The sequence below is a fragment of the Giraffa tippelskirchi genome, chromosome 12, assembly GCF_054371585.1.
Source record: "Giraffa tippelskirchi isolate mGirTip1 chromosome 12, T2T-mGirTip1v1.2.pri, whole genome shotgun sequence".
In the NCBI taxonomy this organism is placed as follows: domain Eukaryota; kingdom Metazoa; phylum Chordata; class Mammalia; order Artiodactyla; family Giraffidae; genus Giraffa; species Giraffa tippelskirchi.
In genome coordinates this window covers 88,194,721-88,216,470 of record NC_137286.1, presented here as the reverse complement: position 1 = coordinate 88,216,470, position 21,750 = coordinate 88,194,721, and the positions used below count along the sequence as shown (strand labels likewise).

The window sequence follows — 21,750 nt, the reverse complement described above, 5'->3', positions numbered from 1 at the left end:
AGGAACATAAGTTGGCTGTATTGAAATTAGCCATCCTAAACCCATTCAGTAAGAAGGAATGAAACAGGTTGTAACTGATGTTTTACTCCCGTGTCACTGACTCAGACCTCTCTCTCTCTCCCCTTCTTTGTTTGGGACCTTCCAATCTTATCCCTAGTTTTATGTCAAAACTGGTTTCTCTGCAGCCACCTGAATTTTACCCTACATAGCTACCTAACCTACCCTTACCCTGTCCCCAAATTCCCCCATCAGTTTATCTTTGCTAGTCTCTTAACACTCCTAGACATTTCCCAAATCACTTACCCTTATCTTTCAAGTCTTTCCTAGTTTACGTTCAGCTGGTCAGTTCATAGGCTGCTTGCACTGGCTGGTCCTACCTCCAGTTTCTGACAGACCCAGGTTTCCCTGTGGGTCTTATTTGCCATGGCCTGACTTACAACTATCTGACATAAAAATTTAGAGAATTCAGTGGAAACAGTAAACTCTGAGAGTTGAAGCTAAAAGAAGCTAAAAGTATAAAAAATTTGAAAAACAGATCTTGAACAAATTTGAATATTGATCTCACTAATGAATATTGATCTCACTAATGAAAGTTCTTGTTCAGTCGCTCAGTCGTGTCTGACTCTTTGTGACCCCAAGGACTGCAGCACACCAGGCTTCCCTGTCCTTCACTGTCTCCTGGAGTTTGCTCAAACTCATGTCCATTGAGTCGGTGATGCCATCCAACCATCTCATCCTCTGTTGCCCCCTTCTCTCCCTACCCTTAATCTTTCCGAGCATCAAGATCTTTTCCAATGAGTCAGCTCTTTGCATCAGGTGGCCAGAGTGTTATAATGAATGTTCTACCCCATGATACATCTTGATAGAATACGGTAGCCACTCCACTGTGGCAGAATACTGCACCAGAACTCTGGTTTATCCAAGAGCAGCCTTACCTCACATTCTGGAGACGTCTCCAACTGTATTTGGCCACTGTAGGAATTACAGAATAAAAAGATTTAAATTTAATTTAAAGCCAAAATATTTCAATGCAAAAAGAGAAAGTATACTGTTATAGAAAGGTCAACATACTTTAGGGCAGAGTCTTGCAATTCCAAGTCATCTGCTGGGTCCACAGGATAAAAGTTTACAACGCTTCTCTCTGTAATATCTGTGCTTAATCTAAAGAGTAGGGGTAAAAAAAGTGTTACCAAATTACCAAACTTTAATAAATCCTACTGCTTTTAGTCGTATACTTAAAAGTTGTGTTTATCATTAGAATTGAGTAATAAAAGGTTTACGGTAGAAATTTCAAACTATAGTTTCCTCATCATGACTATATATATATTTTTAAATATAATATGATTTTCAATCTGCTTTGATATCAAAATACAACTTGTTTGAAATACAATAGCAATTTCTGATATGGTCACAAGAGTAATAGGTAGCACACACTAAATTTTATTAAGAATTTTATTAGTTTGTAGAAACAAGTAAAGTTTCTTTCTACTATACTATACTTACACTATATTACAGTATATGTACCAAAGGCATTTGTTTAATAGGAATATTAAAATAAAAAATTTCATAAGCAATTTGAGATATGCATTTTATCTCTGAAATTGTCTTACAGTTCTGAGTTTCTGTAATTTTAAGAGTTGAATTTTTTTTAAGATCTATAAAACCAGGAATTTCTAAAAGTCATATAAAAGTTTCAAAGCTATTTTAAAAGGTGGGTATGCATTCATCGTATACAATCCTATTGAAAATGATATCTAACCAACAATCAGAAATCCTTGAGAGAAGAATCAACAAAGGCAAAACAGGAAAGCAATATTCAACTAAATTTTTTGATGTTAAGGTTGCATGAAAACTAAAGCTCTAAAATTTAATCCCATAATCAGTGACTTGATTAAAATAAACAAAGCAATCTGGATCTAGGAAATGAGATAAAGGGAAATCTTAATGTGTATATAAACTTTTTATGACTATTATTCAAGCAGCTAGAAATAAGTGACCTCTTGAAGTGCCCTCTCTTTATCAGAAGCAAAAACAGGGCTCTTTCTTTATCCCTATTACACTGGCTCACAGACACGTTATTATCAAGTTAGAACTGCGGTAGTAGAATATCTATTTCAGGACGCACAACAAAGATCTACAGCAGCCAAAGCAGTCGATTACTTTAGGGAGGAGGTCAAATCCATAAAAAGTTTTACAACATAATATAATTTTAAAATAACAATCCACAAAGATGCAAATCAACTATCCCTGGGAAGGTTACTCAAGGCTGTTTTCCTCCACACCCACCAACAATGCAGACTGGCTTGACATCCTTGGCAACTTATTGCCTCAGACCTCTCCAAGCTGGAGCTGTATCTTCAGATCCTCAGTTCACCCCACTTCTCATGAAGGATGACGCAATGGAGGCCCAGAGTGGGGAGCCACACCCGCCAGGTCACCCCATCTTATTCTGGGTTCCAGTCCCACATTCCCTGCCCACTGCTATTTCCACCAAACAAAGTTGTTCTTTTTCACTTTGGGGCTCACGTATTCATCTCGAATTTGTAAGCAAAGTTTACTGGAAAAGTGATACAAAGTGTAAGAAGGCAGAAATATTAAAACAATATAAAGTTTGAGCCCAAGTTGGGGTCTTCTCTGTCACATCACGTCTTCAAGGCTCTATCTTGGACTCAAATTCCTTTTCCATTGATAGGCTCATCCTTGGGAACTCCATCCATTTATAATACTCCTAAAATTACAACATACCTTAAGAAAGTAACTTTTATTGTACTTTATATACTTTTAAAATTTAATTGGCTACACTGAGTCTAAGTTGCAGCATGTGGGATCCAGTTCTCTGACCAGGGATCTAACCCTGGCCCCTGCCTTGAGAGCTGGAGTCTTAACCACTGAACCACCAGGGAAGTCCCTGAAAGTAACTTTTAGGTCTAAGTCTTGAAGCCCCAGACCTAAACATCTAGCAGCTGAATGGACACTATCACACTTCCACCTTGGATTCTATGTAGCAGGTCCTAAACTGACCCCAATACCCTCCTCCTCAAAGTGGCTATGCCCCATGGTTCCCCATCTCAGATGGAGACAGGAGGGGTCAGGGCTAAAACACCTTGGACTGTTTCCCTCCATCCTCACTCTCACTTCAAACAATCACAAAGAACTACCACAGTATCTACTACTGTGTATCCACAATGTTTAAAAGTATATATAAAAACTGTAATTTAGAAACACTCACAGCAAAATTCCATCTTGATATATTTGTTTCTAGTTTTAATTGTTAGTGGGACCTGGGGCTTCCCTGGTAGCTCAGCTGGTAAAGAAACCACTTGCAACGCAGTGCAGGAGACCCTGGTTTGATTCCTGGGTCGGGAAGATCCGCTGGATAAGGGATAGGCTAACCTCTTCAATATTCTTCGGCTTCCCTGGTGGCTCAGCTGGTAAAGAATCTGCCTGCAATGCGGGAGACCTGGGTTCGATCCCTGGGTTGGGAAGATTCCCTGGAGAAGGGACAGGCTACCCACTCCAGTATTTCAGCCTGGAGAATCTCATGGATTGTATAGTCCATGGGGTCGCAAAGAGGCAGACACAACTGAGCGACTTTCACTCTCCACTAGTTCTATTTATATCATTGGGATCAAACAACCTAAAAGACGATGGAAAGTTTAAAAACATGTATTGGTCACACATTTCATCTTATTAAGGACCAAAATTTAAGTATCTCCAAACTGTTAGATCACTGCCTTTTTTCCAAATATTTGCTATGAAAAACACCTCTCCCCCCTCACAATTGCTGTTCATATCTCTTTGTCTCTTAGGATACATTTTTGGAATTAATTCAAATGCTTTATGTCTATTTTTAGGCTATGGCTACAAACTACAAGGATGCTTTCTGGAGAATGGTTCTGCCAGTGAACCTTTCCACCAGCAGTTTATTTATTATTTCAAATCCTCACAACAGTAAAAGACAAGTACTTACAGCCCATCTTATAGATGAGAAAACTGGGGTACAGAGAACTCATATAACCCACCCAGATTAACCGGTGTTAGAACTGGGATTGCAACCAGTGCCTAGTTGACTAAGGTATGTTCTCCTCCAGCCATACTATTTCCTCACTCCATATAATTACTCTCTCTCTCTGTCCTCTCTCTCTCAATCTCTCTCTCACACACACACACAAACAGAAGCTCTCTTCTCCCTGTTTCCTACTTTCTCACTGACTACTCTGATTTAGAAATGCGAAACTCAGCTTTTTAAGGAACACACCTTGGTTAGGTGCTTACAAATAAGCCAGACTCTGAGCCAAACATGAGGGAGAATGAACACAAATAATCACATTTTAAAGCCATCGTTGCCTCCTTCTACATATGAAATAAAGTCTCAGCTCCTCAACACCGAATTTGAAGTCACACCTGCATCACTGCAAACAGCTCCTCTGGGAAGTCCCACTCCTGGCTGCACATCAGAAGCACCGGCAGAACTTTTTAAAAAATGAAAATGGCCAGACCCTCAGCACCACTGGCAGTGTCAGGCAGAGTATCTGTGTTTTAAAACTTCTACAAATGATCCTGAAGCACAGCCAGCATGGGAGATCACCTTTTCTGCTTGAGATTTTCCAAGCTTGCTCCACTCTTCTTGACCTCCAGGCGTTTGCATGAGCTTTTAATTCAGTCCAGAATTCGCTTGCTCCTTGAAAGTGCTAGCTGTTAAAGGGCCAGGTAAAATACTCTAACCTTCAGAAGGCTGGCTGAGTCACCTCCCCTTTTCCATCCAGAGTCAGGCATTCACTCTATCACTTTTTTCCTTCACTTTAAGCCCTTAAATTCATTACACTTATAAATCACTACTCAAGGCAGCGACTGTTGTGATTGTTTAAGTTCTTAGAAGGAAGAGCTGTGTCTTGTTCATCCTTATATCCCCCAAGGTGCACACTGTACATCTTTCCATGCTCTAAGCACTCAACTAATGTCGGCAGAATCGAAATGCTTTTCAAATCAATTGCTGAAGATTTCCAGCCATGCTCAGCCCGACCTGCGAGTATTCCTTCAGAGCCAGGCAACAGTAGTGTTGTACTCTCCCTGGCACTCTGGGACTCACTAATAACTCTTTTCAAAATTCCCAGAACCTGGTGTGATTTCCACACCCACCATATTACAAGACCACATCATCTTCACATTTAAATCCCCACAAACCCTGAATAGTTTATCAGGGATAACCTTTGGATCTATTTCTCCATCAATACAGTAGTTATCACCTGACACCAGGTATACTGCCTTACTGAAAAATATTTTGTCCATGGGCATTCTATTATCTTCAGCTAAAAAATAAAAAACTATACTGACTGCATATAGTGCCTATTATTGATAATGACTAATTCAATTAAAAAATTATCACCCAAATCTTTGGAAATATACAATTTAGTTAACATACACTTGGCGCCATATGTATGGATGAGTCACTTTGCTATACAGCAGAAATTAAACACAACATTGTAAATCAACTATACTTCAATAAAAATTTTTAAAAAGAAATAAATATGGTAGCACTTCATAAATTAATACTTTCCCTTTTTATAAAATCTTATATTTCTATATTCCAGGGGTTTAAACTTCATTGATATAAAATGTGCACTTTTTTACTATTTCTGTTGCCTAAGCATTATACAAAAATCACCCTATGAATTGCATGAAGGATGAATGAATTTCAAGAAACCATGAACAAGGGGTAATTGATCTCAGTCCCTCCAGAAGTTTGACTCTTTTATTTATGCATCTTGGGAAAGCAGACAGTTAAAACTGACTTTTCTTTTCAGTGGTTAGTGGTGAGCCCATACTGTGTGTACAGATACTTAAAAAATTGAGATAATGCACTCAATAAATTAGTGTACATCATGGACCCATGGAACCTGGGCCAAGGAAAGACACACATACCTGTTGGGGTCTTGCAGCAAATCCACCGCTTCTCTCAGCTGTTCAATCATTGCTATATTGATGTCCTGGTCTTTGGATGCACTTATTCTGCAGCATGAAACGAAGCGTGAGACTGAAAATGACCACTAGATCATGAATAGCACCTGGGTTCTTAACAGCACACTTACAAAAATCCACCTAACATGACAAAAATGATTTTGACAAACTCAGCATTTTAATGGAGATGTGTCAGAACTCTGTGGAGTGGGCTTCCAGAGTTACTGGGGTTGGGTGAGCCAGCTTGGCTGTAAAACACATCATTCAAAGTCTCAATGACCCTGGCCCCCCCCCTGCTCAACCGTAACATGAGGGCAATGGACAAGCTGAGTGGTTCTCAGTACAGGCTCTTTAAGCAGTAAAATCATCTAAGGTGCTTAAAAAAAAATGCCATGTCTGATACTCCCAAGCAGGTTCTCTAGGGCGTGAACATTTTATTAAGGTCTACAGATGATACTGATTCACAGGCAGAGTTGGGAACAATAGATATAAGATTGAAAATGGGGTTTCTAAAGATTTACATAGTCTAAAAACTCTTTCTCTATAAAATCCACTTCCCTATAATTCCATGATTCTATAATCAAGCTAGTCCTCCTTCTCAGCATATCCAATGATTAGCTGGCTGTACTAGACAGTAATTTGAAAGGAACTCTGCAATATTTTTAAAAGGCAAGAGAGATTTGATCACGGTTATTGCTTTCCACTACAGAACATAAGCCAATGTCTCTCTATAAGTGGAGAAACTTTGAATGATGGAGTAAATTCTCACTAAGGGGAAAACCCTCATAAAGTTTGATGGAAGGTCCAGGCCTATATGCTGGATCGTGAAAAACAAAATCCTGGGAACCAAAAATCTTCCCTATGCCATATGGTCCAAACTCAACCCCCTGGAAAAGGTTCAGTGTCTTGACAGATCACTCATGCCCTCCTGCGTAAAGCTGGCCAAGTAAATCTTTGTATGCAATAGACTGGAAGGGATGTCCATCTGGTGCAAGATTCCTTGGGTTCAATCCTAGCCCTCTGTAAGCCTGGGGCAAAAAGATCAGTCTCCCTGTGCCTCAGTTTTGTCATTGGCAAAATGAGGGATATAAACATAACTTATCCCATAGGATTGTTGTAAAGAGGAAATGAGTTACGACCTGTGATGTACTTAGGACAGTGCCTGGCATGTGGTATTTAATAAACATTAGCTAATGCAACTATTAGACTTAAGACCAAGACCTCAGAAGTATATGGTTTTCTCAGGCCTTGAGGACTCTGAGGAAAGAACTGGGAACAGGACCATGTATCATTTTAGGTCCAGCTGTTGGTTGGTTCAGACAAAGGAAAGTAAGCTGATATCTTCAGTCCAGAAATTCTATCTCATTTCCTGAATCACATTCTATCCACAGCCTCAAATCAGACAAAACTCACAGCCAAGGAAGAGGTATGACCTACACTGTGTGGTCCCAATACTATGACAATAAGCACCAGCGGATAACCTGCACCTTCTGATCAGTATCCTTGGACAGGACTATCAGCTTGCCCAAAGAGAAGCGGACCATGATTCTATCAGGACAGAGCTGCTGTTGCATGTGAGACAGGCACCAGCCCTGGGTACTCACGTCCCCTCGGACGGCCAGTGTGCGTCCTCTTCTATCCGTAACAGCTCTTCGCAGGCCTCAGTCCTTTCCTGCGGACAGAACACATGGGTCTTCTGAGAGCCACTGGCTGTGGCAGCCAACAGTCTGAACCTGCCTCCGTCCATGCTCACGGCAGCACTACTCACAACAGCCAAAAAGTGGAAACAACCCAAGTGGCCGCGGATGGATGAATGGAGAAAATGTGGTCTAGACATACAACAGAATATCGTCCAGCCTTCAGAAGGTAGGAAATTGTGATACATGTTACAACATAGATGTCCCTAAGGACATCATGCTAAGTGAAATGAATCAATCACGAAAAGAAAAACACTGTATGATTTCACATATGTGAGGTCCCTAGAATAGTCGAATTCATAAAGACAGAAGGTAGAATGGTAGTTGCCAGAGGAGAGGGGAGAGAGATTGGGAAGTTACTGTTTAATGGGTAGAGCTTCCGCTTTACAAGATGAAAAGAACTCTGGAGATGGATGGTGGGGATGGTTACACAACAAGGTGAGTATACTTACCACTGAACTGTACACTTTAAAAATGGCTGAGATGGTAAGTTTTAGGTCATATACATTTTACCACAATTAAAAATAAAAGACATGGAAGCCTGGTGTGCTGCAGTCCATGGGGTCGCAGAGTCAGACACAACTTAGCGACACAACAATAACAACAACAAAAAATTAAAATTTGAAAAAAGGAAAAAGAGAACCTGGCTCCGGATCACAACTTAAGAGTCAGAAATGCAAAGCTTAACTCCATTTCTCATTGCCTTCTTAGCACCTCCTGATGTTGACAGATTCCTCCACTGAGCTTGTCAGTTGCATGGAAATGTGCATTCTACTGTTTGTGAGGACCGTGTGTGTGTGCACGTGCGTGTACACACATGCTTGCATGTGCTATTAGGAAAAAGGGAAGCATAAAAGACTTAATGACAGAAAATGCCTCAAATTGCACCTGATGGTTTTCATGTGTAAAACATCCAGATTTCACTGAAATGCATCCCTCCCTATGATTCCAAAGAAGCGCTCTGGTAGGAGTATTTAGAAAGGCCTGTCCCACTGTTGGAACTTCCATGCGTTGTTCTCCACTTTGATCTCCAACACAGAGAAATGCTGCTTTAACTCAGCTGACAGCTAAAACGGAAGCCATCCCTGAAAGTGGGAACATTCCCCTAGCAAGCAAGATACAACAGACAGAAGGATTGTTTTCTGCATCAAAGTTCTGACACATTATTAACTAACTCAGGCCCAGCCAACTCTCCAGATGTGTCATGGAGAACAAGTCTTCTTCTAAGGAGAGATCTAGCTTCTTGATGTCAACCTCTGGCTTGAAAAACACTGACTCTTTTTTTTTTAAAAAAAAGAAAAACACTTAGAATTTTTCTATATTGATTACACATTTTGTGCATAGTAAAAATCAATACATAAATTACTGCACCTCTATCCAAGTGATAGTGAAATTTATGGGTGAAAATATACAACCAGAAATAACCAAGAAAACATGTTCTTATCTCTTTCTATTGGGTTTCAACTATAGGAGCCATGGGTATTTCCTTCTAAGTTTCAGTTTCACAATAAAAAGTAGCCAATGTAAAACAAAAAAATGTATAAAACATCTATTTCAGTACACAAAATAGGGGCATTCTGGGTTACTTTTGCTAAGTTAGATGGCTACACAGTCCATAGACATTATTCACTCATTTGGTATTTATGAATTTATCTGCTATCTGAAATCTATTTGTCACCCCAAAATCAATACTTGTGGTGACTTTGCAGACACACACAGCCTGGTGAAAAACCGGAGCCCCCAACCCCAACATACACTTCTGCAGTTGAGGCTGAAGAAGGTGAGGTCATCCATGCTTTTTTGTTTCAGCTTTCAGACTGTAAAAAAGTGTCCTTTTCAGAGTCTCCTTAGTATCACATTTTCACACTTTGATGCTTTTCTTTGGTGATTTTGCATTTAAAATGCTCCCTAGCGTAGTACCAGAGTGCTGTCTTATCATCCTAAGCATGAGAAGGCTATGATGTACCTTAAGGTTTTACCTGTGTTAGGTAAGCTTCCGTTCTGCACGAGTTACAGGGTCTTTCTTGGCCACAAGTTCGATGTTAACAAACCAACAATCCATATTAAATAAGGTGTCTTGAGGCAGGAACACACGTAAAACCAGGTTATGTACCAAAATGTGTGACCAGAGGCTCGTAGGAACCTAACCCTGTATTTCCCATGGGAGCAACAGTTCAGGATTAGATAATTCAGTGTTTGAAGAGACTCTATAGAACAGACCTAAGTGAATGAGGATCGACTGTAGTTACAAAAGCACAAGATGCTACTTCAGTGAAGGAGAGGAGACACGATCATATAAAACACAGAGCTCTTGATGGTCGAGGGCTGAGTAATTCAGTACACTGGATGGCAGTCAAACACACTCACGCTTTAAAAGTGATGCAAGTCAAGGCTAAAATGGGCCTGAATTTCAGTGTACAACTTTTCATTGTAGATTTAGGTTTTATTTTACTGTTAGAGTTCTCCACCTGCCAAGAGAAGCCTCCTGCAGGAGTGGGTACTCTGGAAACATTTGTGGTAGATTTCAACACTCACCTTTGTTCCCCTAGACTCAACCCACAGGACCCATTCTGTACAGCAGCCATTTCCATGGACCCGGTGCCTCCCGAAATCTCTAAATCTAGGGAAATTTGCTTTTATGAAACCACATGCTTTTTTTTTTTTTTTTACTATCACTTTAATTGTTTTCTTTCAGGGCTTCCACCGTTAGACTCTCAACTTAAACTGTTCACAAAAGAAAGACCAAAGCCCAATTTTCCACATTTTTGTGACAGAGTTGTCTCAGAGTTGACAGACAGGCATCAAGTGTGGGAGCATCCTGTGAGAGCCACCGGCTGAAGAGTCACAGTCTGAGATTGTCACTTTAGGAGAAGGCCTGGCAGGGGTGGGATGCTGGATGCTCAGCGGGGCTGGGGGGCTCCTGCTGTCATCAAAATAAGCAATGATGAGGCCCCACTGAAGCCACACTGGAGGAGGCAGAGGACAGGAGGAGGCAGTGCGGGTGGGATAATTTGAAATAAGAGCTGATGGATTACATATACAGAATAACGAATCAGGTTTTCTGCCAATGTACGTCACATGCCCGGATCACTGTGCTTGTTTTGAGGACACCAGAGTTTCCCACAGTGAACCATTCAGCTGTCTTTCTCCCAGTTCCCTTGAAGGTGATGCTCGGAGACATTCGTTTAGATAGAGCCCAGCCATCCTAACACCATCCTCAGGAAATAAAGACCAGCACCTAAACACCCCAGGCCTGACTTTAACACAGCAACTCAGAGACCACCGTCTCCCACAACCCACAAGGTATCTGAATTAAACCAAAAGGAATATCCTCGCAATCCTTGGGTGCCATGACCAAGGCCAAAGCACTGACAGGAACAAACCAACGCACGTAAACATGTCACAAAGTGGAACCTCAACTGCCAGCTTTGTGAACGGCTGGTTTTCCCCTCATTGCTGCCGCTCCTCTGATGAAGGTTCGTCTGACAATTTAGTGACTTCATCCAACCCTTCAACATCTCAGCGCCACTAAACCTGTTCAGGAATAAGTGACCTCAGAGTAACCTTCCTAAAAAGGGAACATATTCATTTCCAGATTTTAAAAGTCTTCATTTTTTCTCCTTTTACTATAAATACACTCCCAAGAAAAGCATTTTCCTAGGATACATTGAAAAGCACGTGAAACTTTGTTTTAGCTTTTACTGGATGGTCACAGCAATTCTGATAAATTTCCTGGATTACATGATGCACCGACTACTGGAAAGCTTAGTAATTTCCGAACACAAAAGAAAATCATACATAAACACAGACGAATAGGTATGGATGGCAGGAACCAGTTCCTAATGTCAGCAGACAGACATGCGAGGCGTTGAGAAGATGGTACAAAGGCCTGAGGAATGTGGCAGTAAGCTGAGATTGAAGGTGATGGATTGGAAACCTTGAACTTAAACTCGAAGGCGCCAAACAGAACTCGGGAAGTTAAAAAATTGTTAACGGCTGATCCTCAACTTGCCTTAATGTAGTTTATAAATTCCGAGTGGAGAACCTCTGTTCCGCGGGAAAACTGGTCTCTTTCTTCTCCTGAGTTATCACTGTCACTCACAAGTGAAGGCGCCGGCTGAAATTCCTGATGAAATTCCCCTGTTAGGAAAATACAAAGAAAGAGACAAAGCATGATTTAATACACAGAGGAAGAAAAACATAGACGACTCTAAAATACACCGTCTAGTTTCCCGATCTTCTCCCCGATCTCGTCTGGAGGTATGTGATGACCCAAGTTTTATCTTCCCTATAGGACGTGAGGACTAGGTGAAAAAAAGAGAAAGAAGGGGAATAAAAGTAAAAGAAATAGAAAACCCCAAATCTAATGATCAAGGCCTCTTGATGGAAAGCAGTGGGATGGGGTGGGGTGGGAGGAAGGTCCAAGGGGGAGGGGATGTATGTATACGTATAGCTGATTCACTTCGTTGTACAGCAGGAACTAACACAACACTGTAAAACAATTATCCTCCAGATAATAAAATTTTAAAAAGTCACAGCTTCTTTATGGCTTAGTTTCTTATGAAAGAAATGAAATCTCCTGTAGTTTTTTTCTAAGGAACAGAGAAGAGAAAAATATAAAAGTGGGCTTTTTGTGCTTCCAGCAACATGTGACAAGTAAGTATTTCAAATTCAAAATTCAGAGGATAGTTAGTGAGCAACTACTAAATGGCAGGTATAATGCTAAACATTCTAGGAATTTGAAAAACTAGTGAACATGGTAAGAAAGTGTGGGAAAGGACAAAAATAAGGACGCAAAATCATAACACAAAAAGTGACTATGATGAGGGCCATATGGAGGGGAAAGCGCTGTCTGTCAGAGCTCATCCAACTGGACTGTGTTCTAGATGCTGCAGGACAGGAGGAAGGAGCAAAGGTGGATCTCTTCTAGCTGCTCTGGATGCTGGAAAGAACCAAGTAGGACCACATCGCCTTCAAGGATTTCTGCTTGCCTGCTAAGTTGCTTCAGTCATTTCTGACTCTTTGTGACCCCATGCAGTCCTAGCCCGCCAGGCTCCTCTGTCCATGGGATTCTCCAGGCAAGAATACTGGAGTGGGTCGCCATGCATTCCTCCAGGAGATCTTCCCCACCCAGAGATTGAACCCATGTCTTCTGTCTCTTGCATTGGCAGGTGAGTTCTTTACCACTAGTGCCACCTGGGAAGACCCCAAAGACTTCTAGCCAGCAAAAAAGAGCCACTTCAAGAATAGAGGGAACAGTTAGAACTGGACACGGAACAACAGACTGGTTCCAAATTGGGAAAGGAGTATGTCAAGCCTGTATATTGTCACCCTGCTTATTTAACTTATATGCAGAGTACATCATGCAAAATGCTGGGCTGGATGAAGCTGGAATCAAGATTGCCGGGACAAACATCAATAACCTCAGATATGCATATGACACCACCCTTATGGCAGAAAGTGAAGAGGAACTAAACAGCCTCTTGATGAAAGTGAAAGAGGAGAGTGAAAAAACTGGTTTAAAACTCAATATTCAAAAAACTAAGATCGTGGCATCCAGTCCCATCACTTCATGGCAAATAGATGGCGAAACAATGGAAACAGTGAGAGACTTTCTTTCCTTGAGCTCCCAAATCACTGCAGATGGTGACTGCAGCCATGAAATTAAAAGATGCTTGCTCCTTGGAAGAAAAGCTATGACAAACCTAGACAGCATATTAAAAAGCAGAACATTACTTTGCTGACAAACATCCATCTTGTCAAAGTTATGTTTTTTCCAGTAGTCATGTATGGATGTAAGAGTTGGACCATAAAGAAAGCTGAGTGCCAAAGAATTGATGCTTTTGAACTGTGGTGTTGGAGAAGACTCTTGAGAGTCCCTTGGACTGCAAGGAGATCCAGCCAGTCAATCCTAAAGGAAATCAGTCCTGAATATTCACTGGAAGGACTGATGCTGAAGCTGAAGCACCAATCCTTTGGCTACCTGATGCGAAGAACTGACTCACTGGAAAAGATCCTGATGCTGGGAAAGATTGAAGGCAGGAGGAGAAGGGGACAACAGAGGATGAGATGGTTGGATGGCATCACTGACTCGATAGACATGAGTTCGAGTATACTCCAGGAGATGGTGAAGGACAGGGAGGCCTGGCGTGCTACAGTCCATGGGGTCGCAAAGAGTAGGACACGACTGAGCGACTGAACTGAACTGAACTTCCTCAGCTATAGAATAGAGTGCTTAGAGTATCCATCTCAGAGTTTTGAATTTTAAATGAGATCACCTTCACAGATTAGCCAGTGCCTGGTGCATATGAAATGCTCAATAAACAGTAACTACTGTATTACTGTTGCCATATTTATACATATTTTAAACAAAGCATTTGGAACTTAAAAACAAGCACTTTCACCAGACTTCCCGAGTGGTCAGTGGCTAAGACTCCATGTCCCCAATGCAGCAGTCCAGGGTTCAATCCCTGGTAGGGGAAATGGATCCTGATGCCACAACTAAGAGTTTCTATGCCACAATGAAATCCTATATGTCACAACAAAGATGGGAGATTCCCCAGGGTCGCAACTAAGACAAGTACGGCCAAATAAATGAATATTGAAAAAAAAACAGGCACTTTCTGCTATCTTTCATTCTCAGACCTTGAACTGGGCTAAGGCGACGGCAGGAGTCCTCCTTGATCTGTTCTTCTTCCACGATGTTTGACATTGGCACATTGAGGCTGACCGTGTCTTCATCAGAAGGCTGAAAAGGAACAAGGCACTGTCTCATTCAAGGGAGAAGTGTTATCAAGGCGGTTTAAGAGAATGTTTTGTGATCAAAAAAAAGTACCATGATTCTCACAAACATACTACTGAGTAAAAGAGACCAAAGGACAATGCCACTAATATATAAATTCAAAGACAGGCAAAATTAATCTATGGTGTTTGAAGTCTGGATAGTGGCTGCTCTTGCGTTGGGGGGTGGGTGCATAAGGGGGGTCTTCCTGGGTGGCTGGTGCTGTTCTCTTTCTCTAACTAGGAACTGTTTGTATGAGCGTGCTCACTTGTTCAAAATTCATCAAGCTAACACACACATACTTCTCTGTACGTATGTTTTGATCTGAAATTTTTTCAGGTGCCTGATTTGATATTTTCTAATCTAAGAGGACACTGAGAAGGACTGGATAACACCTGATAGAACAAAGAAATTACTGGAAATCCACTACCAAGCTAGCCCTAAGTCTAATCGATTGCTGTCATAGTAATGGTGCTCTGAGATCTGACAACAATACTGATTTACCAAAAGTACATTAAGGTTTCATGGGGCCAAAAACAGAGAGCAGGCAGTCAGCCCCTGAAACATCTCATTGATTTACACTGCATCTTACACACAACATCAAGCTTCAGTTTATTCCCCTGTTTAGGTAGAGGAAGCTGTTTTAAATATATAAGAAGCTGCTTTAAATATAGTACTTAAAAGGAACATGGGTTCTGTGCAATTTTCAGAATAATGCTTCTATTTGGTAATCAGACTTAGTTCTCCCTTGGGGTCTTGTTTCCCACACTAACTGATGAAGCTTATTCAGATAATCTATGATTCTGTCACAAGTGAAATATGAAGCCTCATGTATTTTCCTATGTCTTGGCTTTTAGCTTCACTATTTCGTGAAACGCTTTTCCAATCACAGGGATCAGGAACCCCCACAGAGCGTGGTTCAGGTGACTGTGGCGTGCTCCTAAACTCCCAAGGCTGTGACTTGTACCATACGGTGTTCGTCTACTTTTGGACACACTCACAACTATTCAGAAACTGGCAGAAAACAAACGTGCATTTCATTCATTACCCAATTCTTTACTGGGTAAATACTAAATGCTAAATCAATCTGAGTGACAAATGTGAAATCAATCAGACAATGGCAACAGCCAAAGAGGTGGATAAGGTGTGAATTCTGAACCCCACAAGGAGATATTAACTAGGGAGCAAGATTGACTGACCACAGATGATAACATATTCGCCAAATAAAGTGAAAATAGAGTTACATAGAATAATTCAGAACCTTTATCCGTGTAAAACACACATTTCTTGGAGGTGATCTCAGGTAATGAGACTACAATGTGCAATAAACAGGAAGACAAAAAGCCAAAGGGAAAATGTGCACACTTCTTTCTATTGAACATAATCCTTTTCTGCAGTCCTTCCTTCTACCCTCCTCCCATTTAAAAACTTAGCAAAATTCCAAGATATGCATCTAGTTAAAAAGGAGAAAATAAACCTTTGGCCTCCTTTTAGAATATTAGCATCCTACTTATACTAAGTGGGAACAAAAGGATAATGAAGTTCTTTGTTTAATGTTTTATTAATGAACTTAATTATCCTTAGAATACAGATAAAGGATAAAGCACAGTCTGTTTTAATTTAATAGAAAATAAGCTTGGTTAGTAATTTCTGAAACAATGGGCTATTTCAGGGGACTTATGAGTTTTTAATACAGCTAAGGGAGTTGAATTAAATAAAACTTATAAAGCAATGTGTTGAGTATTTTTTCCCTCAGGGAATCACAGTAAACTACTCATGTAGGCTCATGAGGGTAATTTCATTTTATTGATATCGGCCTTCTTTTTCTGCCTATAAACTCTTCTTCCTTTTGAAATATTCTATATTAGAAAAATATTAATATACTAATTTTTAATATACTGCCTTATGAAATATTTTGTGGGAAATAAATTTAAATATCTTAGCTACATATTAAATCTCAAATGCCTAAAGAGAACAGGGAAAAGGCAATTTTCCTAGATTTATATATACAAAGAGTAAAAATTCAGATTTCTTAGAGTAATTGACCTACTAATCACATTTTAAAAGAGTATTGTGTTAGTTGCTCAGTCGTGTCCAATGCTTTGTGACCCCATGGACTGCAGCCCACCAGGCTCCTCTGTCTATGTGATTTTCCAAGCAAGGATACTGGAGTGGGTTGCCATTTCCTTCTCCAGGGGAATCTTCCCAACCCAGGGATCAAACTCAGGCCTCCTGCATTGCAGGCAGATTCTTTACCAACTGAGCTACAGGGGAAGCCCAAAAAAGACGTGTTATTATTTTATTGTTTTGGTCGTGCCACATAGCATGCGGGATCTTAGTTCCTGAACCAGGGATGGAACCCACACACCCTGCCATGGAAGTCCGGAGTCTTAACCACTGGACCACCAGTCTAAGTCATGTTTGACTCTTTTGTGACCTCATAGACTGTAGCCCACTAGGCACCTCTGTCCATGGAATTCTCCAGGCAAGAATACTGGAGTGGGTGGTCATTTCCTTCTCCAGGGGATCTTCCCGACCCAGGAATCAAACCCATATCTCCTGCACTGGCAGGCGATTCTTTATCACTGAGCCACCAGGGAAGCCCTTAAAAGAATATTACAATGTTTCAGAATTCAATAACCACAAGAACTCAGTGTGTGTGTATGCATGTGTCACTCAGCCGTGCTCAGTAAGTTCCCTCAAAAAGGGAAGGCATCATGATACATCCACCACTACCCCAGCTGTCCCTCTTAGCTCTGCTGGTCAAGAAACCTCATGTAATGATTTATTAGTGAAAGAGTTTGGGAACCTAACAAACTATATATAACAAATGTTCTAAATGAGTTATTTATAACCACTTTACAAAGCTCTAGTGTGGGAGGCCTCTTAGCTCACAAATCACCAAACTTTTATCCAGTATTATCTGAAAAGAACACAATCAAAGAATTTCCGAAAAACAAATACTGCTGGAAAAATTATGGCTACTTAAAAATGCATTTCCTGTGGGTAAAATGCAATGTACACTTGATTGCTTAACATTTATGCAGGCATATTAACAGCTTTTTCCTAAGTTACTCTGTCATTTAAAAACAAACACTGATATTTATAAAAGTACTTCCTGGGTACTTGCACACCACTTAGTCATTTTATAATATTTATTAAACATGCAAGAATATTCTAGACAATGTGAGGGGGGTGGGAGGAGGGGAAGGACACAGGGACTCTATCTTGAGACATTTACAAAATATTAAAGACGCAGAAAAAGCTAACGACAGTTAATATTTATAGAACACTTGGAAAATTTCAAATAACTTTCACAAACATTATCACATGTTCTCGGGCAATTGACTTTATCCAAGAGTCCAGTGAATGCAGGTTGATATACCTAGAGGCACAGAAGGAAAAGAATCTGATCCCGAACTTTACCTCTGTGGCAGATAATCGCTTGTCTCCGTTATCACTCCCAACGCCTGAATCGGAATCCTTCTTGCTGGGTTATATGCCATTGATATTGAATTCATTTAGAAAAGAATCAAAATGACAAAGTTCAGAACAACATACATCAACTCAGATTAAAATAATGACTTTGCTATATAAATTTTTATTATTATCCAAAGGCAACAAATTAGTTGAATATTAAAGGATATTAAGAGAAGGCCCCACTTGGGCTTCCCTCATAGCTCAGTCGGTAAAGAATCTGCCTGTAATGCAGAAGACCCAGGTTCGATTCCTGGGTTGGGAAGATCCCCTGGAGAAGGAAATGGCTACCCACTCCAGTATTCTTGCCTGGAAAATCCCATGGACAGAGGAGTCTGGTGGGCTACAGTCCACGGGGTTGCAAGAGTCGGACACGACTTAGCGACTAAACCACCAACCACCAAGACAAGGCCCTAATGAAAATCAGGTCCTTAAATGGTCTGTTGGACAATTTTTTACTTTAATTAATTAGTTAATTTATTTTTGGCCTCACCACGTGACACAAGAGATCTTAGTTCCCTGACTGGGGATTGAACCAACAACCCCTGCACTGGAAGAGTGGAGTCTTACCACTGGACCACAAGGGAAGTCCCTGTACTGTCTAAATATAATGCAAAATAAATTCCTTGTGTCCGGAATTTCATGGATTTACATTCTACCTGAGCGGCCCGTAACAATTCTCGTATTTTATTAATTCTAGCATATAAAAAAGCAAAATCTGTCAGTTGCTTTTACCTCTTATGTTATGAAATGTCCTAACTTTCAATAATTCTGTAAACTTTTATCCAGTGACTAAATAAATTTGATAGTATGTTAATAATGAATACTTCTTTTAAGCATTATATAAAGGTACCATTAAGGTAGGCTGAGATCTTAAGTCACTGTATTTACTTTTTAGTAAAAAGTTCAGGAAATATTTCTGCAATGAATACATCTCAAAAACAACCTGCATGTCTACAAGTGTGTTCAGTGTGAGAATTTCGTTCTCTGAAAATTCAAGGCCCAATTTATGCCACAAAATGGTCAAGGACACACGAAATGATTCTAAAGTTTCCATTCTAAACAGAAAATGGCAAAAACTATGCACATGCATTTTTAAAAGACAATTAAAAAAATAAAGCCTGCACTGTTTCTTAACAATGTTCCAGAAGCACAGTAAAAATTAACTCAGAAAACCATGTCTCAGTTTGATACATTTGTTAGAACTGATAAGTAAAATATATATACATTTATATTATAGATCTTACTTATAAGGCTATACATACACAGATGTGTATATACATGTGCTCACACACATAGGCAGCACTCAAGAAGGACTGATTATTGATTAGGAGAGGGTAGATGAGATTGAAAGATGACAAAATATTATTAACATTATCAATTTTCCCTTTCTTATTCCAAATGTGACTGAGACCCTGATGTATAAAACTGTACTGGTTGAGTGAAACAAAAGAATTTTGGGGGTTATTTACTGGGAGCGTGTTGGGCTAAGCAAATTATAAATGGGGCTTCCAGCCGAGGGTGGTCATACTCACCCGTCTTCCACGTGCTGGTGTAAATGTGGCCTTTCCATGGTGTGGAGATAAAGGGAGTCTGTTGTCTTAATCTGGCATGCTTGGATGCTCAGATACTTGAATATGTGCACTTTGCCCTTGGTGCAAATCTAAGGGAAAATTAATAATAAGTAGCTCCTTTTTTAAAGACAAAACAAAATGCAAACATCAGACATCTCACTCTGTATGTCTTAGTTTTTGCATTTTCACTTTAAGTAATATGTCAACAATGATCACCAAACTTGACATCTCCAAAACAGGTAAGATTTTAAGGCAATCATCTCCTTCAAATTCTACCTGAATAGGAAACTGTGCTCAGGGAATTTCTAGTTTCTTTGCACTAAACTGCAAAATTTTAACAGAAATATATTTATGTATAAATAGTATAAAAAGTATGTATGTCATATGACTGACCTAGAAATGTTCCAATTCTGAAAGCATATACATTTCATTTTGTTCTCACATAGTTTTAACATTTGAGCTTGAATCTTGTCTCTAAATAACTGACAATCATATTTTAAAATGATCAAACTCCATTTTTCAGCCAACTTTAAAGACTCTATTACTCCTTTCGTAAACCATGCACTCCATGAAAAAGTTTCAAATGCACACACAAATGATCAATACAACTGAATAAGTGAAATAATCAAACATAATTCTGGAGTTGCAGTGACCAGAACAGTGAGGCAAATGCTGGTAAACAATCTGATATCACAGAAGATGACATATTGTAGTCAGATTTACCCCAGGTTTCGGTTTTTGAAAAGTTGTGACTGTTTATGATCATGTCTCATACATTAATTCTGCAGAATATAAAAAAAACGGTTCTGCTGAGAGTTGCTTAGGTGCTATTGATAGCATATCCCCCCGCCCCCAGCAGCAACAATTTTGCTGTGAGACCCCTCACCTGTGCTGGAGGAGACTGCAAAGGGTTATTCTCAAGCAATAATACTTGCAGCTGCTTCATCTCTCTAAAACAAATGGGAATCACGAGCACTTTATTGCAGGAAAAGTCAAACTTTACCAAGGGAAGATCTACTAGTTCTAAAAGAACAGAAAAAAAAAAAGGAAAAGAAAAGAAAAAAAACTCAGAAAGCAACAAGATTAAGTGACTAAACATTCAAAAAATTTTCTGCTTATCAGGAAATATATCATTTAGCATAATTAAAATCAAGTTCTGCATGAAGAATATACATTATGTTTATATTGCATTGACCAAAAAGTTCATTTGGGTTTAAGCAAAACTAAAAGACATGCTTTTCACTTTCATCAAGAATTTTATTGAACAACATACTCAATAACCAAACAAACTTTTTGGCCAGCTCAATATAACATTTTACTAAAGAAGAGAACAAAGCTTTCACTGGGGGCCCAAAAGTTTTAATTTATTGTTAGTTCTGATAAGAGCTGCAAACGCTATACATGTACAACATCTATTGTTTAAAAAGGCTTTTTTTTTCCAGCAAAACAATCACATAAGCCACACCACACCAAGACATGCTTATGTTTTAACTTCTAACTGTTTTCAAACAGCTTGCTAGCTTATGAATAACATGCTAATTACAACATATCCGTATGTATTCTGTGTATGTGGGTTGGCAGAATTTCAGAACAAGTTACTAGAAAATATGTTCATGATTGTTTAACACCACTTTAAAAAGTAAATGCTATCAAATTTGGAATTTTGCAACAGACCCTGTAATTCTGATTTGATTAGGCTTTATTCTACTGCTTTAAAAGAAGTCTTCTGTAGCTCCACAAACAAGACAGAACATTATATTTAGCATAAAATCCCCACCCAGTGGCATAGCAAACACTCAGTAATTTCAAGCATTCCAACCGACATTGGCAGCTGCAAGAAACGAACTCAAATATATTCTGTAGAGCAAAGAGGCTGAGCAATGCCAGACATGTAGGGTGACACGGGGCAAATCACTAAGATCTCTGTACGACAGAGGGTTCATTTCAGAACGGGCCTCACCACGTTTGTTATGAAATCTGGTAAGGGGTGATACGCAGTGCTTTCAAATATTCAAGCAGATGAAGGTCAGGGACTATAGGAAGAAGCAGAACCAAAGGCAGTGACCTTGAGAAAGTATTCTTAATAACACTATCCCTCTGCTCCCCCTGTACTGCCTGAGGGTTTTCACATTACTCAGCTAGACTACTTCATGTTCCACCAACAAAGGCTCACTTAGCAACCAATCCCTTTTCTGAAGTCAACTTGCTCTGGGTGTGGAGGGACATTCCCTGTTTCATACCTTAGTGAATTACTCTGTATTAA

General features: G+C 39.9%; 1 protein-coding gene across 3 annotated transcripts in view; it reads right to left on the bottom strand.

The window, feature by feature from the left end:
* LRCH1 (leucine rich repeats and calponin homology domain containing 1) overlaps positions 1-21,750 on the bottom strand; it is a 213,126-nt gene that overhangs the window by 43,623 nt on the left and 147,753 nt on the right. For all 3 annotated transcript variants that reach the window (XM_081547413.1, XM_081547409.1, XM_081547412.1), the window contains exons 5-13: positions 20,374-20,510; positions 19,449-19,576; positions 17,863-17,926; positions 14,301-14,403; positions 11,668-11,795; positions 7,563-7,630; positions 5,923-6,009; positions 1,072-1,161; positions 936-972 (exon numbers count right to left, since the gene is read on the bottom strand). In XM_081547413.1, coding sequence (XP_081403539.1) covers positions 936-972; positions 1,072-1,161; positions 5,923-6,009; positions 7,563-7,630; positions 11,668-11,795; positions 14,301-14,403; positions 17,863-17,926; positions 19,449-19,576; positions 20,374-20,510 — 842 coding nt within the window. The remainder of the gene's footprint in view (positions 1-935; positions 973-1,071; positions 1,162-5,922; positions 6,010-7,562; positions 7,631-11,667; positions 11,796-14,300; positions 14,404-17,862; positions 17,927-19,448; positions 19,577-20,373; positions 20,511-21,750) is intronic.